General features: G+C 48.7%; 2 protein-coding genes across 3 annotated transcripts in view; one reads left to right on the top strand and one right to left on the bottom strand.

Moving 5' to 3' along the window:
• LOC144111304 (lysosomal protective protein-like) overlaps positions 1 to 13,526 on the top strand; it is a 268,952-nt gene that overhangs the window by 50,484 nt on the left and 204,942 nt on the right. The window lies entirely within an intron of this gene.
• Positions 6,275 to 11,738, bottom strand: LOC144111514 (uncharacterized). The gene is made up of 2 exons (XM_077644838.1): positions 11,640 to 11,738; positions 6,275 to 7,020 (listed from the first exon to the last, which is right to left on the bottom strand). Exon 2 carries the CDS (start codon positions 6,993 to 6,995, stop codon positions 6,411 to 6,413), a length of 585 nt encoding a protein of 194 aa, XP_077500964.1. The 5' UTR covers positions 6,996 to 7,020; positions 11,640 to 11,738; the 3' UTR covers positions 6,275 to 6,410.

Here is a 13,526-nt window from a genome sequence, read left to right as displayed (position 1 = left end):
GAATGGACGGAATTGTTGATTTCGTTCTCCAGTTTCTGCTAATGTTGCTCTTGTGGTGCTTCGCCATTGTGGTCATACTCTGGGGCCCCCGTGAGGTGTGTCGCCGCATAATCTACGCAACCTTGGGCAGACTCTGCACAGCGCTTGCGCCGGTACCCGGAGAGGTGCGATCGCCGACGTTGTCCGTTCCGCACGCTAAACCGCCGGCTGTCAAACATTACGGAGCGCGAAGACTCCAACGCCCTTTCGATGAAAACCCGCTGAGCGACTGCACTGTCAAAGACAGCGAGACGTGGAGTTCTCCGCCGCAACTAACTACAAGGAAAGCAGCACGACTACGGACTCAAACCCAAAGAGCGACAAATACTCTTGTATCTTCGTCTGTGGAGAAGGAAATGAAGGACAGAAATGAAACGAGTGAGTCGCAATCCTCGGCCGATGTCAAAATGCAGAACAGATATCTTTTTTCAGATTCTCTAGTGTTTCAAAAACCTCTGCACTACATCGATGACTTATCTATGTCCCTCCCGCCAGATAGGAACGCTAACCAATTTTCACCTAAACCCGTCGAGCGCCAAGAAGAAACCGCCGAGTTATCACCTCCTTCAGACATACTTCCTGCACCGTCTAACTGGTCCCCAAAGGATCTCGAATCGCCTCAACCTGCGGACACAGCACCAACTTTTGCCCCGTTTCTTTCATTGAGCGAGTTGACTGCTCGCATTCCTGGTGAGGCAGCAAAGGACACATCTCCCGAACAGGACGGACGGACCAGTTTCATTCGGCATTTAACTGCAAAGTGTTCTTCGTGCGGAGAGTTCTACAAGGTTGTCCCAGATGGAGACATCACCACCTGTACGTCTTGTCACATCAAGAAAGATCAGTTTTCAGCAAGCAGCTCCACACTAAGCCGCATTCATATCTGTGGCCAATGCGGAAAGTTCTATAAGGTTGTTCCCGGAGGTGACCCTTCCATCTGTGAGTCATGCCAGAGCCCGCAACCGAAACGCACACCGAACTGTGCCAGATGTGGAAAGTTCTATAAAGTTGTTCCTGGAGGTGACCCTTCCATCTGTGAGTCATGCCAGAGCCCGCAACCGAAACGCACACCGAACTGTGCCAGATGTGGAAAGTTGTATAAGTTTGTTCCTGGAGGTGACCCTTCCATCTGTGAGTCATGCCAGAGCCCGCAACCGAAACGCACACCGAACTGTGCCAGATGTGGAAAGTTCTATAAAGTTGTTTCTGGAGGTGACCCTTCCATCTGTGAGTCATGCCAGAGCCCGCAACCGAAACGCACACCGAACTGTGCCAGATGTGGAAAGTTCTATAAGTTTGTTCCTGGAGGTGACCCTTCCATCTGTGAGCCATGCCAGAGCCCGCAACCGAAACGCACACCGAACTGTGCCAGATGTGGAAAGTTCTATAAAGTTGTTTCTGGAGGTGACCCTTCCATCTGTGAGTCATGCCAGAGCCCGCAACCGAAACGCACACCGAACTGTGCCAGATGTGGAAAGTTCTATAAGTTTGTTCCTGGAGGTGACCCTTCCATCTGTGAGCCATGCCAGAGCCCGCAACCGAAACGCACGCCGAACTGTGCCAGATGTGGAAAGTTCTATAAGGCTGTTCGCGGAGGTGACCCTTCCATCTGTGAGTCATGCCAGAGCCCGCAACCGAATCGCACTCCTAACTGTGGCCAATGTGGAAAGTTCTATAAGGTTGTTTCCGGAGGTGACCCTTCCATCTGTGAGTCATGCCAGAGCCCGCAACCGAAACGCACACCGAACTGTGCCAGATGTGGAAAGTTCTATAAGGTTGTGCCAGGTGGTGACCCTTCCATCTGTGAGTCATGCCAGAGCCCGCAACCGAATCGCACTCCTAACTGTGGCCAATGTGGAAAGTTCTATAAGGTTGTTTCCGGAGGTGACCCTTCCATCTGTGAGTCATGCCAGAGCCCGCAACCGAAACGCACTCCTAACTGCGGCCGCTGTGGAAAGTTCTATAAGGTTGTTCGCGGAGGTGACCCTTCCATCTGTGAGTCATGCCAGAGCCCGCAACCGAAACGCACACCGAACTGTGCCAGATGTGGAAAGTTCTATAAGGTTGTACGCGGAGGTGACCCTTCCATCTGTGAGTCATGCCAGAGCCCGCAACCAAAACGCACTCCTAACTGCGGCCGCTGTGGAAAGTTCTATAAGGTTGTTCGCGGAGGCGACCCTTCCATCTGTGAGTCATGCCAGAGCCCGCAACCGAAACGCACTCCTAACTGCGGCCGCTGTGGAAAGTTCTATAAGGTTGTTCGCGGAGGTGACCCTTCCATCTGTGAGTCATGCCAGAGCCCGCAACCGAAACGCACTCCTAACTGCGGCCGCTGTGGAAAGTTCTATAAGGTTGTTTCCGGAGGTGACCCTTCCATCTGTGAGTCATGCCAGAGCCCGCAACCGAAACGCACTCCTAACTGCAGCCGCTGTGGAAAGTTCTATAAGGTTGTGCCAGGTGGTGACCCCTCTCTTTGTGCGTCTTGTGATCTAAACAGTATCGCGAAAAACCTCTTTCCGCCTAGCAGCCCGAAGCCGAAACGGACACCCAACTGCGGCCGCTGTGGAAAATTCTACAGAGTTGTGCCGGGCGGAGACCCAACCTGCTGTGAATCTTGTCAGAACGGCAGCAGTGCCTCCATTCAATCTAGCCCATTCGAGAGTCCTCAGCCAAGCGGAGGCATGAATGAATCAAGACGGCGGACTCCTAACTGCCGGTCATGTGGAAAGTTCTACAAGAAAGTGCCTGGCGGTGACCCCGCCTATTGCGCCCGTTGTCAGATCTGAAAGTAGTATGTTTTGTTCAAACAATGCCTGTACCGGCGCGTGAAACGTTTTGTGAATGCCTTTTATTAACGAATTAAAAGAGAGCCTTTAAAAACCATCATGTTTTGGCCCCCTTGCATTAAAAGTTCCATCCCCCGTGCTCCAGAAACCAACAAGCACATATCGTTCAAGCGTCAAAGTTTGAGTTCATTATTGTCATTTGCATTCGGGTTGGTTGCAAGGCTTGTGCAACTTCTTGATTTTGATGCTCAGAGTGCGGGCATGGAAGACCTTTGGTGAGCTCTTCGGGAGTTTCGCGCCTTGTCAAATCATCCCGGTTTTAAGCGATATTGTTCAAAAACGGGTCGCATCGTAATGTTTTGGCGTTGTATGCTGTCATTGTTTAGTCTTTACATGACGTCTCTGCGCACTCACACATCAGCAACGCTCAAATCGCGATGCTATCTTGCGAGGTGGGAAACCGGCTCCTCTCCGCTAGATGTTGTTTGTAAAGTCATATTTTGTTCTAATTCTTTCGGACTGTGAGTGGAATGTCATATTTACTTACTGCCGTCTTCAATAGTAAGGAGCCTAGGTGGTTCAGGGACAGTGCGGGAACACTATCAAATTTTTTGTTAGCAAAATCTGATAGTTCGGAATTTCATGGCTTTGTTGCCGCTTGTCCGGGAGCGAATTTGATTGATCCGGGAGCGAAGAAGGATTTATTTCAAAACAATTTGGATTTTAAGTTGAAAAAGCTTTTCCCGCCGCTCCGATTCAAACTCTGGGCACTCTTGTGACGTCACGGCGCACTCTTATGACGTCATAGAACGGAGTGACGTCAAACGAGACGTAAACGCAGACTCCGCAATATCTGGCGGCTAGCGGTGCGGTCTAGCAGCAGCGGAAATGAAAGCTACCGCCGCCGCACGTTGAAGGCATATATCGGGGGTCGCTACCGGCGCTTCGTTTACGTTTGCACCGGCGTCTTGCCAGCGTTACGATGGATCCCATTCCCGAACCCGACGACGAAGTTCTCGCAAGAACTCCGGCCCGCATTTCAGCGACCTAAGCCCAACAGAGCGTGCGATGCTTTTGAGGGAGCACAGTCAGGTTAGGCGCCGGCGGGTCGTTTCCCCCTTCCGCCGTGAGCAGTCGTTGCAAATTAAATATTATAACCCCAGTGTGGGGAGTCGCGAGGGGCGAGGACAAGGTCGGCGCGTCGCGCCCATCGGAGGCTGGCCGCGGCTTTGGGGCCGATTGATTGTGATTCCTTGAACGGAGAGGTTGCACGGTGCAGCAGGCGGCGTCGAGGTATTCCACGGTTGCAAGGGCCAGGTTATTTATTTATTTTTCTGCCACAAGAAACGGATGGGTGCTCAAGGGCGCTCGCGTTTAAAGTTGACGGCTTGAAAGTAAAGCCGACGCAGGACGTTTCAACTGGTTCCGCGCGTTTCCGGAGGTACGGGGTCCACTGGATCGGGCTCTCTCGCCCACTTGTATGTACCTTCAGATGTGTATGTGAAAGGATTAAATTAGCGGAGAACTCGAAAAGAACAGCTCCGCCCAACTGCCAAAGCTATATTAAATGACGTCACAACGCGCACCCTGCCGCGTAGTTGAACCGGTCTGGCCGGGCCGGCGGCGGCTGGCGCACTCGGCGCGAAATAGAGACATGCTCAAAGTCTCCGCCAGTGCGGTCAGAGTGCGCCGAAGCCGCCGAACGCGTTGGCGGTCAAGCGCAGTTGGGCCGACGTGACGTCGCCGTGCAGCACGCGCGCGCTCGTTACTCCGGAGTATAAACGCGCCTTAACCGAGCTCGCGCTTTACCGCTAACCAACGTATTCGGTGGCGGCATCTATGGGAGCCACTGAACCCCCCGCACACTCATTGAATAAGAAAAAAAAAACAACCTGTGCCGAGGCTCAGAATCGAACCAGGGCGTATGGCTATTGAGGCGGAGACGCTGCCGCTCCGCCACGACGGCTCAAAGTTTAACCATGCAAAAAGGCGCATCTAGAGTAGGCACTCTTCTGATGCAGGTCTCCGTGCTTTCGCTTCGTATATCCTGGCCTAACAGAGCTAGGCCATCAGCAATTTTTCTTAACTGCCTTGTACCTTGTCTCCCGTCCCTAATAAACGATTTCCGTTAAGTAGTTGGAAGTTGACTGGCACAGCCGGAAATGTTTCACCGGGCGAGCGTACGAAGACACAAGTGCTCTTTATACTGCGAACTGCTTTGCATGATCACCCAACATCGTGCCATCATAGTTTTTCATCGACCGTGGCGATCATCTGACCAGCGTTAACAGGCTCCTTCAAAGGTTAACTAGCACTTGAAGCTGCACTTGGAGTTCCTCTGCTATTCGGTGCTTGTATATCGAGGCGCGTCAAAAACAAAACCACGGGCCACGCGAAGCTCATACACGCGAAGCGCCATTGCAAATCGAAATTTTCCTGGCCGCCTGTGGCGCCGGCAAGCATCGGTTTTCTTTGCTTCCTACATTAAGGTGGTCTTTTGTCTGTCTTCCTTGTGTGATAAAAGTGCACTGTCGGTTTTAAAACAAAACTGACTTCAATACTGAATCGCGCAACCTTCCTTTGTCAGCCTCAAGAGATTCGTGGCGTCCATGTAGGAAGGAAAATGCCTCCAAGTTAGCGTCTCTTGTCCTATGACGTCATCACGCTTGCACTTGCGAAATTGGTCTGTGGCGGTGATACCTGTATTTTGGTTCTTGCTATTTTCTACTTTACAAGAGATTTGTTTCTAGTAAGAGTGGAATTTTTGTGATCAGGAGATGGTAATCTATCGATACAAGCCAACTTCAATTTCTCCTCAGTGTCGCTTTAAGCTGCATTGTCTGGGTATTGCAACAGTTTCTCAGGTTCTAACTGTCAGAGGATCGAGGACGAGAGTTCTCACCTTGAAGATATTTGTAGCGCTGGCGATGGATAACGAGCCACACAGCTTGGCCCAGAAAGAAATCTTTTGGGTCTATACTTATGATAAAGGCCATCAAGGTCATCAAGGGTTAGTCGGGTTTCGTGGTGTGCTTGAGGTGTCCACCGACAGAGTGAACTAGCTATGCGCTTTTCTTTTCCTCAAAACCGTTAGAGGCCACGGCGGGCCGCGTTTCGATTGGGGCGAAACGCAAATAGTTTGAGCATATTAACTCTCCCCATATCCTCTCTTCCTGTTCCCTCACCACTTTCATTTCATTTCTCCATTCTGCCTGCTATCATTTATTTTCGCTGCCCCTCAGTATCGATGACAGATGCTGGGACTAGTAAAAATATTTTGATTTCTTTTTATTACTATTTTAACAAAACCACTTACTACTACTTACTACGAAAAGCACAAGGCGCCCGTGTGCTCTGCGATGTCAGTGCGCGTTAAAGATCCCCAAGTGGTCGAAATTATTCCGAAGCCCTGCTTGCATCACCTACCATCGTTCAACTTATGCATGAGGTACGCCGTCACAAATACTTTATTTGATGCGCTTGAGACTTGGAATTTTTTCGCGGAGCACATGACCCGCTGTTGATCCAATAGGAATATGCGAACACATTCGTACGAGCGGCAATTTGGAGCTGCGGACATGGCAGCTACTCCTGGGTGATTTCAACCGTGGAACCGGAGCGCTTGGAGCTCCCGATGACCTGGACCGTGGTCGGCGACCTCCGCGACGACTCGCCAGCGACGACACACAGGCTGGACGAACGGCCCTCGGTGACGATGCATACATCGGACGGCGGCGGCGGTGCCGTCTCGGTCACGATGCATACGTTGGGGGAGGGCGAGGGGACACGGCGAGGGCACCCTCCGCCGCCGCTCACCACGGAGACGGTGGTAGGGGACGAGGTGCGCTTGCCGCTCACCACACACACGCTCGGAGGCGAGGGCGGCCGCGACTCGCTCACGATGCACACCGAAGGTGAGGGCGGTCGCTGCTCACTGACGATGCATACCGATGGTGAGGGCGGCCTCTGCTCGCTGACGATGCAGACCGCCGGAGAAGGCGGGCGCTGCTCACTGACGATGCAAACCGATGGTGAGGGTGGCCTCGGCTCGCTGACGATGCAGACCGACGGAGAGGGCGGGCGCTGCTCACTGACGATGCAAACCGACGGAGAAGGCGGCCGCGTACCCTCGACGAACTCCACGGTGGTGGTCGAGCCGCTGCGCGACATCTTGGCAGCCGAGGGCGAGCGGCACCTGCGGTGAGACAAGCCCTGGTCACCAGACCGTGTGTACGCATGCGCGTAGCACGAATCAAAGCTCGAAGAAACACTAAAAAGAAGCACTGGGCTGATGCCACGCGTGATTAGGGGTTCTTGAGGAAAAGGAATGGCGCAGTATCTGTCTCACATATAGGCGGACACCTGAACCGCGCCGTGAGAAAACGGAGGAAGGCGGGAGTGAGAGATGAAAGAGGTGCCGTAGTAGAGGGCTCCGGAATAATTTCGACCACCTGGAGATCTTTAACGTGCACTGACATGGAGCACGAGCCCGTAGCATACGTAGCTATGCACGCCTGTGTAACCAGCCTGGCCCATTTGTCGAATGAAGCATGACACACACTCTCTCATACATGTCCTTCACAGCCCATGGGCTGTTTTACATATACATACATATATAATTATTTTTTTTTTCCAGAAATTTGAAAGGTCTCCTGAGCTAAAAGCTATGAGCTTGAATAGGCCCAGGAGACCCAATACATGGCAGTAGCGCGCGTTTACAAAAAAGAGATAAACATTCACCCAAAAGTTCACAAATGAAACTGAACTATACTATTTCCATAGCATACACACAGCATTTAGCATACATGATGCATATCACAAGAAAATAGATCTCACACAAAGCAAAACAACAACAAAAGAGTACTAACATCAATGTGCAATTCAATATGAAATATCGCTAACAGAACAAAAATAGCAATAGAAATCATATATTAGCAAAATAGGAATGCTGCTGCTTGACACTGTATTCATGAATCGAATAGTATTTGTTGAGCGCAACAGGAAGGTTATGGGTCAAGGACTGATGTTTATACAAAGTGCGAAAGCGCAGGATTGCCCATTTGTGTGTGGTTCTTATGTTTATGTTTGAATCTGTAATGCGCTGTTCTAAAGACGCCAACAAAGCTATAGTGATTTTTATTTGTGGGGAGGAGTAGCAGGCTGCCTGTACTAAACGAAACCCGTATAGATTATCTATGGCAATAATGTCAAGGAAGGAAAAGGATTTATTTTATTTATTTATTTGCTTCAGTACCCTCAGGGCCCGAGGGCATTACAGAGGGGAGTGGGGTACAATAGACAAAATAACAAAGGAACAGCAGTCACAAGTAACACAAAAATGTGAACAAGAATATGGCTCGCGCAAATCAGTAGGTTACAGCAAATACAATCAAACGAATTAACAGTCATTTAACACGAAATTATGAGCAAAGAATAAAAGTAAGCATAAAAGTAAGCATACCACGCAAACAAGCATACCACGCAGACCAGGTCTGTTTTAACTACCACATAAGCTGAAAAGAATAAACGGCAGGGCGCAAGAATTACATGTACTATGTTACCATCAAGTTAGTTAAAGCCGATTTAAACACAGAATGGTCACTTATTTCGACGACCGATGGGGGAAGGTGATTCCATTTTGCCGATGTGCTGGGGATGAATGAGTTGTAAAAGTGGTTTGTTTGGCATGAAAGAATACCAACTTTATGACGATGATCGATCCGAGCGGAAACGTAGCAAGGTGGCATTATTCTTTACAAGATGACATAGGTGCAATATTTGCGATGCAATGGACAAGCTTCTTCTGAATAACTGCAAGCTTGCTTAAATTAGATCTCGTGGTTGTGCTCCAAACTAAAGAACAATATGTTAAGTGAGTTAAAGAGGGCATTATATATTTGAAGCTTGACTGATAATGGAAGCAACCTACGACAGCGTGATACTACACCACCGATGGAAGAATGCTTTATGGAAAGGTTATTTATGTGCACGTCCCAGCTTAATGTTAAAGAAAAATGAACTGCGAGAATTTTATGATGACTGACAATATCGACTACCTGACCTTCTAACATAACTTCCCTCGCAAAAACTGGTTTATTTTTAGAATGAAACATAACAGCTTTTGTCTTAGATGGGTTTATCTTTATTCGATTTTGCTTTGACCAAGCAGACAACTGTTCAAGCATCTGATTACATTTTATTATCATATGTTGAATATTGGAACCAGAGATCAGCATTGTGCTGTCGTATAAATTAAATAGAAGAGGACCTAATACGCTGCCTTGTGGAACACCACATGAAATGGGTAAGAATGACGACATGCTACCCGTTATATGTACGCACTGTTGCTTTTCATGCAGGTAATAATTCAGAAGCGCGAATCAGTTTCCACGAATTCCATAAGCCTGCAACTTAGTGAGAAGAATGCTGTCATTGAGGGAGTCGAAAGCCTTACTGTAATCAATAAATATTGCAAGTGTAAGCATCTGTCTTTCAATATTTTCTAGAATAATTTCTTTTAGAGTCAACAGAGCTATCTCCGTTGATCTGTCTTTCCGGAAACCAAACTGTGATTTTGTGATAATGTTTCTATCTTCGAGGAACTTAATTATGCGAGAGAAAATTATCTTAAAATGTCCTTTGAGAAAACTGGAAGCACTGATATCAGTCGATAATTGTTGGCTGAGTTTCGGTCACCGCCTTTGAAGATGACAGAGACTTTGGCCTTTTTCATTTCATCAGGAAAAGTGCCCGAACCCAGAATGAGATTAAAAATATGTGTAAGTAGCGTGGTGATCAGTGGCAAAACGTATCTAACTGGTTTAATCTGCAAGTTATCTATATCTAATGCTTTACTATCGCTCAAGCTCAAAAGAATGCTCTGTACTTCGAATTGTGTTGGGTACAGAAAAATGGGTACAGAAAAATGGGACGTTAAACCCATGTATCGTACCATACACACTCTCATATAAACGTAGAGGCGCGGAGGAAGATCATCTTGTTCACAGTGCAGCGTTACGAACGAAATTGCCGCTCTTGATTTTTTCCTCTAGACTTTGGAATCCTCCTCTGATGGCAGCCTCTCAGTCCAGAGCACCACTGCCGGCGTTGAAGGCCGGCCCTTCATTTCCACCTACGTCAATCGTATCTTGGAGGAACGCGATGCAGAACAAGAGCGGTGGGGACGGGAGATGTCCTGTTCTCCTGTACATGCTCTGCCCGCAGGGAACACAAGTACGCTTTGTAGAAATCCTTATTTGTTCTTCGGCTGAGTGAATTATGTGCACCCGGCCAATTCTTTAAGGGTACCAAGTGAGCATCAAACAAACGGCTGCATACAGAGGCGTATGACGAAGGGAGGTGGCGAAAGGCTTTGTCAATAGTGCGGCATGGCCGTTTGTTCGACCCTGGCGTGAAACTGTTGAGGGAATGATTGTGTGTTAGTCACCTACAAAAGTTTTCCTTTTCCGTGCCCTGCGAGTGACTTAGGCCGGTTGCTTCGTTATACGTGCCTGGCAGACGCAGAACTACCCTCAGCCTGCTTCGATAGACGAACTTATTCCTCTGAGCTTAAACGGAGACTGATGACAAACAAAAGTTGGCCTGTATCGATTGGGTACCGCGTTTTAATTACCAACAGACCAATCACAGAAAACAAATTTTATCAGCTAAAAGCGAAAAAAAAAACGAAATACAGGTGTCGCCATCATAGGTCGATTTCGCAAGTAAAATGCATGCGTTGACACAGATGTTTCGTCTCGGATCCCGGAGGCTACGGTACAAGGCCCTTCATTTCAAAACGTTGACAACCAGCCTTTTCCGGTAAGGACGTCAGGAGATTGAATCGACTGGCGGAAGGATTTTTAAATCCAATTTTCTCGCCGATAAATGAGTGTTTTCGTGCCGAACAAACGTCAACATATCCACAAAAAGCGAGAAAGTTCATTTTTACTGAGAACAATAATTGAATGGCGTCGTGCTCAGTGTCCTTTTAACGCATCCACCACAGGCGCCCTCTGTGAATCTCAAAGGTCTTGTCCCCTCCTCTTCTCGTACAAGGTATAGCAGCGCACCTCTGTCAGACTGCACCAATGTCGCTGGAGTAAAAGTATAACCAAAGCCAGGCAGGGGGCTTAGGCTTCTGCGATCAGTGATCGTAGTCATCATCATCATCATCATCATCAGACTGACTACGCCCACTGCAGGGTAAAGGCCTCTGCCATGTCTCTCCAATTAACCCTGTCCTTTGCCACCCTATGCCCGCAAGCTTCTCAACCTCATCCGCCCACTCAACTTTCTGCCACCCCCTAATACGCTTGCCTTCTCTTTGAATCCACTCCGTTACCCTTAAGGACCAGCGGTTACCTTGCCTTCGCATTGCATGCCCTGTCCAAGCCTTCTTCACCTTGATTTATACTAGAATGTCATTAACACGCGTTCGTTCCCTCACCCACCCTGCCCGCTTCCGGTCTCTTAACGTTACACCTATCATTTTTCTTTCCATAGCTCGCTGCGTTGTCCTTAATTTGAGTCGAACCCTTTTCGCTAGCCTCCACGTTTAAATTGAGAACGCGTTAAACTGAACCGCTTGCGCTGTGTGCGTAGGCTGAGAGAAGGCTCGCTGCCTGACGAACACTGGGCAGCGCGATCTCGAAAAGCTTTAGAATCCGAAGCGTGAACAACGCGCTCGGCGCATCGTCGACCGCCGCGTGCCTCGCACTGTCAGCCCCATCGCGTTCTACCCTTGAGCGAGACGTCCGTGCATCTCGCCCAGGGGCAAAGTGGCACTCGTGCGCCATAATCGGGTTCACTTGCCTCTGTCGGTGCGGTCCGAGCAGCGGGGCCGAGCCGCCGTCCGAGCTGTGTGCGGGCAACCGATGGAATGCGAGCGCTCCGCGAGCCAGCCTTCCTCTTCCTCTGCTTCGACCGCTCTGCTCAGCGAGGGAAAAAAATGAAATCGAGAGGGAGGCAATCATCACCATCATCATCATGATCCCTAGCCCACCTAAGCGGCTGCGGCCACCTCAGTGCCGCAAACTTTCCAATCTCATCCGCCAACTTGACTGTCTGCCGCCATGCCTTTTCTTCGAATCAACTCCGTTACTCAATGTGATTATCAGTTAACACCCGTGCGCATTAAATCTCCTGCGCATGCCCATTTCCTTGTCTTGTTCTCAGCTAAGATATCGTTAACTCGCGCTTGTTCCCTGACCCACTCTACCCTGTTGCTGGTTGCTAAATAAGTTACACGTCATTCTCCTTTCCATTGATCAGGTCGCTGTCCTCAACTTAGTTTAAGCTCAATTTTTAGTTTCTTTGATTTTATAAAAAATACATTCTTCCTTTCTCTCTATTCATGGAGATCATCAGAGTGAAGATTTATTCGACTCGTGCAGCGTAGTCTCTCATCAGGGATTTTTTGTCTCAATCGACTGCAACCACACCTTTTTAAGGATCATTTTTGTTCATACAACTCTGCCTAATAATGTTTAATAAGAAACTTTCCTTATGAATTTACTTCACTGCATACTAGTGTATTCCACCGTCATGCCTCTCTTCTGTAATGCTTCTGATTCTCAGGGCGTAATAAAAAATTCCAACCCACTTATGGCCAATGCCACAACTCCCGATACTCCTACAAATGTTATAGGGGCCGTCACCCCAACATTTCTCCAATACAGGCAGCACCCCCTCAGCCACCAACTGCTTCCACTCCGATCAGATTTCTAACTAACGACTCAATTCTGGGACGTTATTAATTTAGAGCATAATGGGGCTCAGCTAGTTGCCTTCGTAGTCAGCCGTAAAACATTGCGTTTGAGTAACCTGAACCAATGACGTTGCAACAGAAGTTGGTTGAGTGACCCCTGTTCATGAGCATGATTACTGGAATTGAAACAGCCCATGCGCAAGTGTTTTCAATGCAGCCGATCACTCCTCATTTTTACATCTCTAAAAAGCCGCTCTTTGAAAATCATTTTGCATCTTTACAAATAGCCCTTTGAATAGTGCAAAATAAAAAATCTAAACAAGAAATACAAAATTTGTTTGTGATAAAACTTTGAGAAGAGAAATAACAAAACAAACTCGACGTCTTGCCCCACAGCTCACTCAGAAAGTTCAGGAGACATGCCCGTACTTCCCTGTATAACCATCGCGCGCCCGTTGACTGATAGATTATTTCCTGCGCGATGACTAGACTTGCGAAGCGTTATATAGCAGGCTCGGTGCTCGGCAAGAAAGAGCATGTGTCAGATCCTACTCCCATGTCTGGTATAATGTCCGCAAGCTCAGCTCCGGAGGTAAGAATTCGTAACGCCTTCCGGAGTTGCCAAAGAGCCACGCACATTTATGATTGCGGAAAGCCAGCCTTGTCCCTGCGTTTCACTTGCGGAGTGCTGCTTGAATACACTGTCCATGGACACCTTATCTAGTTGTTGCTGTCGGGCACATTCTGGGGACCATTCTGTTTATGTATTTTGCTCCCTTGCACATGCCCAACTAATTGTAATCGTTTTGGATGGACGGTTAGAGGCCAAGAAAATCCCTCGTTTACTGGATAGGTGATCCGACTCGGCGGCGGGGAGCTTACTCGAACTTTCCCGAAGGCTGGAAATTTTTTTAATCAGGTACAGTATGGGAACACGTATGGGAGTGTCTTGCTTCAGCGCAGTAAACGTAGGCTACGAAATGTAAGTTCGG

The sequence above is a fragment of the Amblyomma americanum genome, chromosome 11, assembly GCF_052857255.1.
Source record: "Amblyomma americanum isolate KBUSLIRL-KWMA chromosome 11, ASM5285725v1, whole genome shotgun sequence".
Classification (NCBI taxonomy): domain Eukaryota; kingdom Metazoa; phylum Arthropoda; class Arachnida; order Ixodida; family Ixodidae; genus Amblyomma; species Amblyomma americanum.
The sequence above is the reverse complement of the archived record's forward strand: the minus strand, read 5'-3'. Positions and strand labels throughout refer to the sequence as shown.

Excerpts from the sequence above, each read along its gene's own strand:
- LOC144111514 (XM_077644838.1), bottom strand. The coding sequence starts at position 6,995 with ATGTCGCGCAGCGGCTCGACCACCACCGTGGAGTTCGTCGAGGGTACG.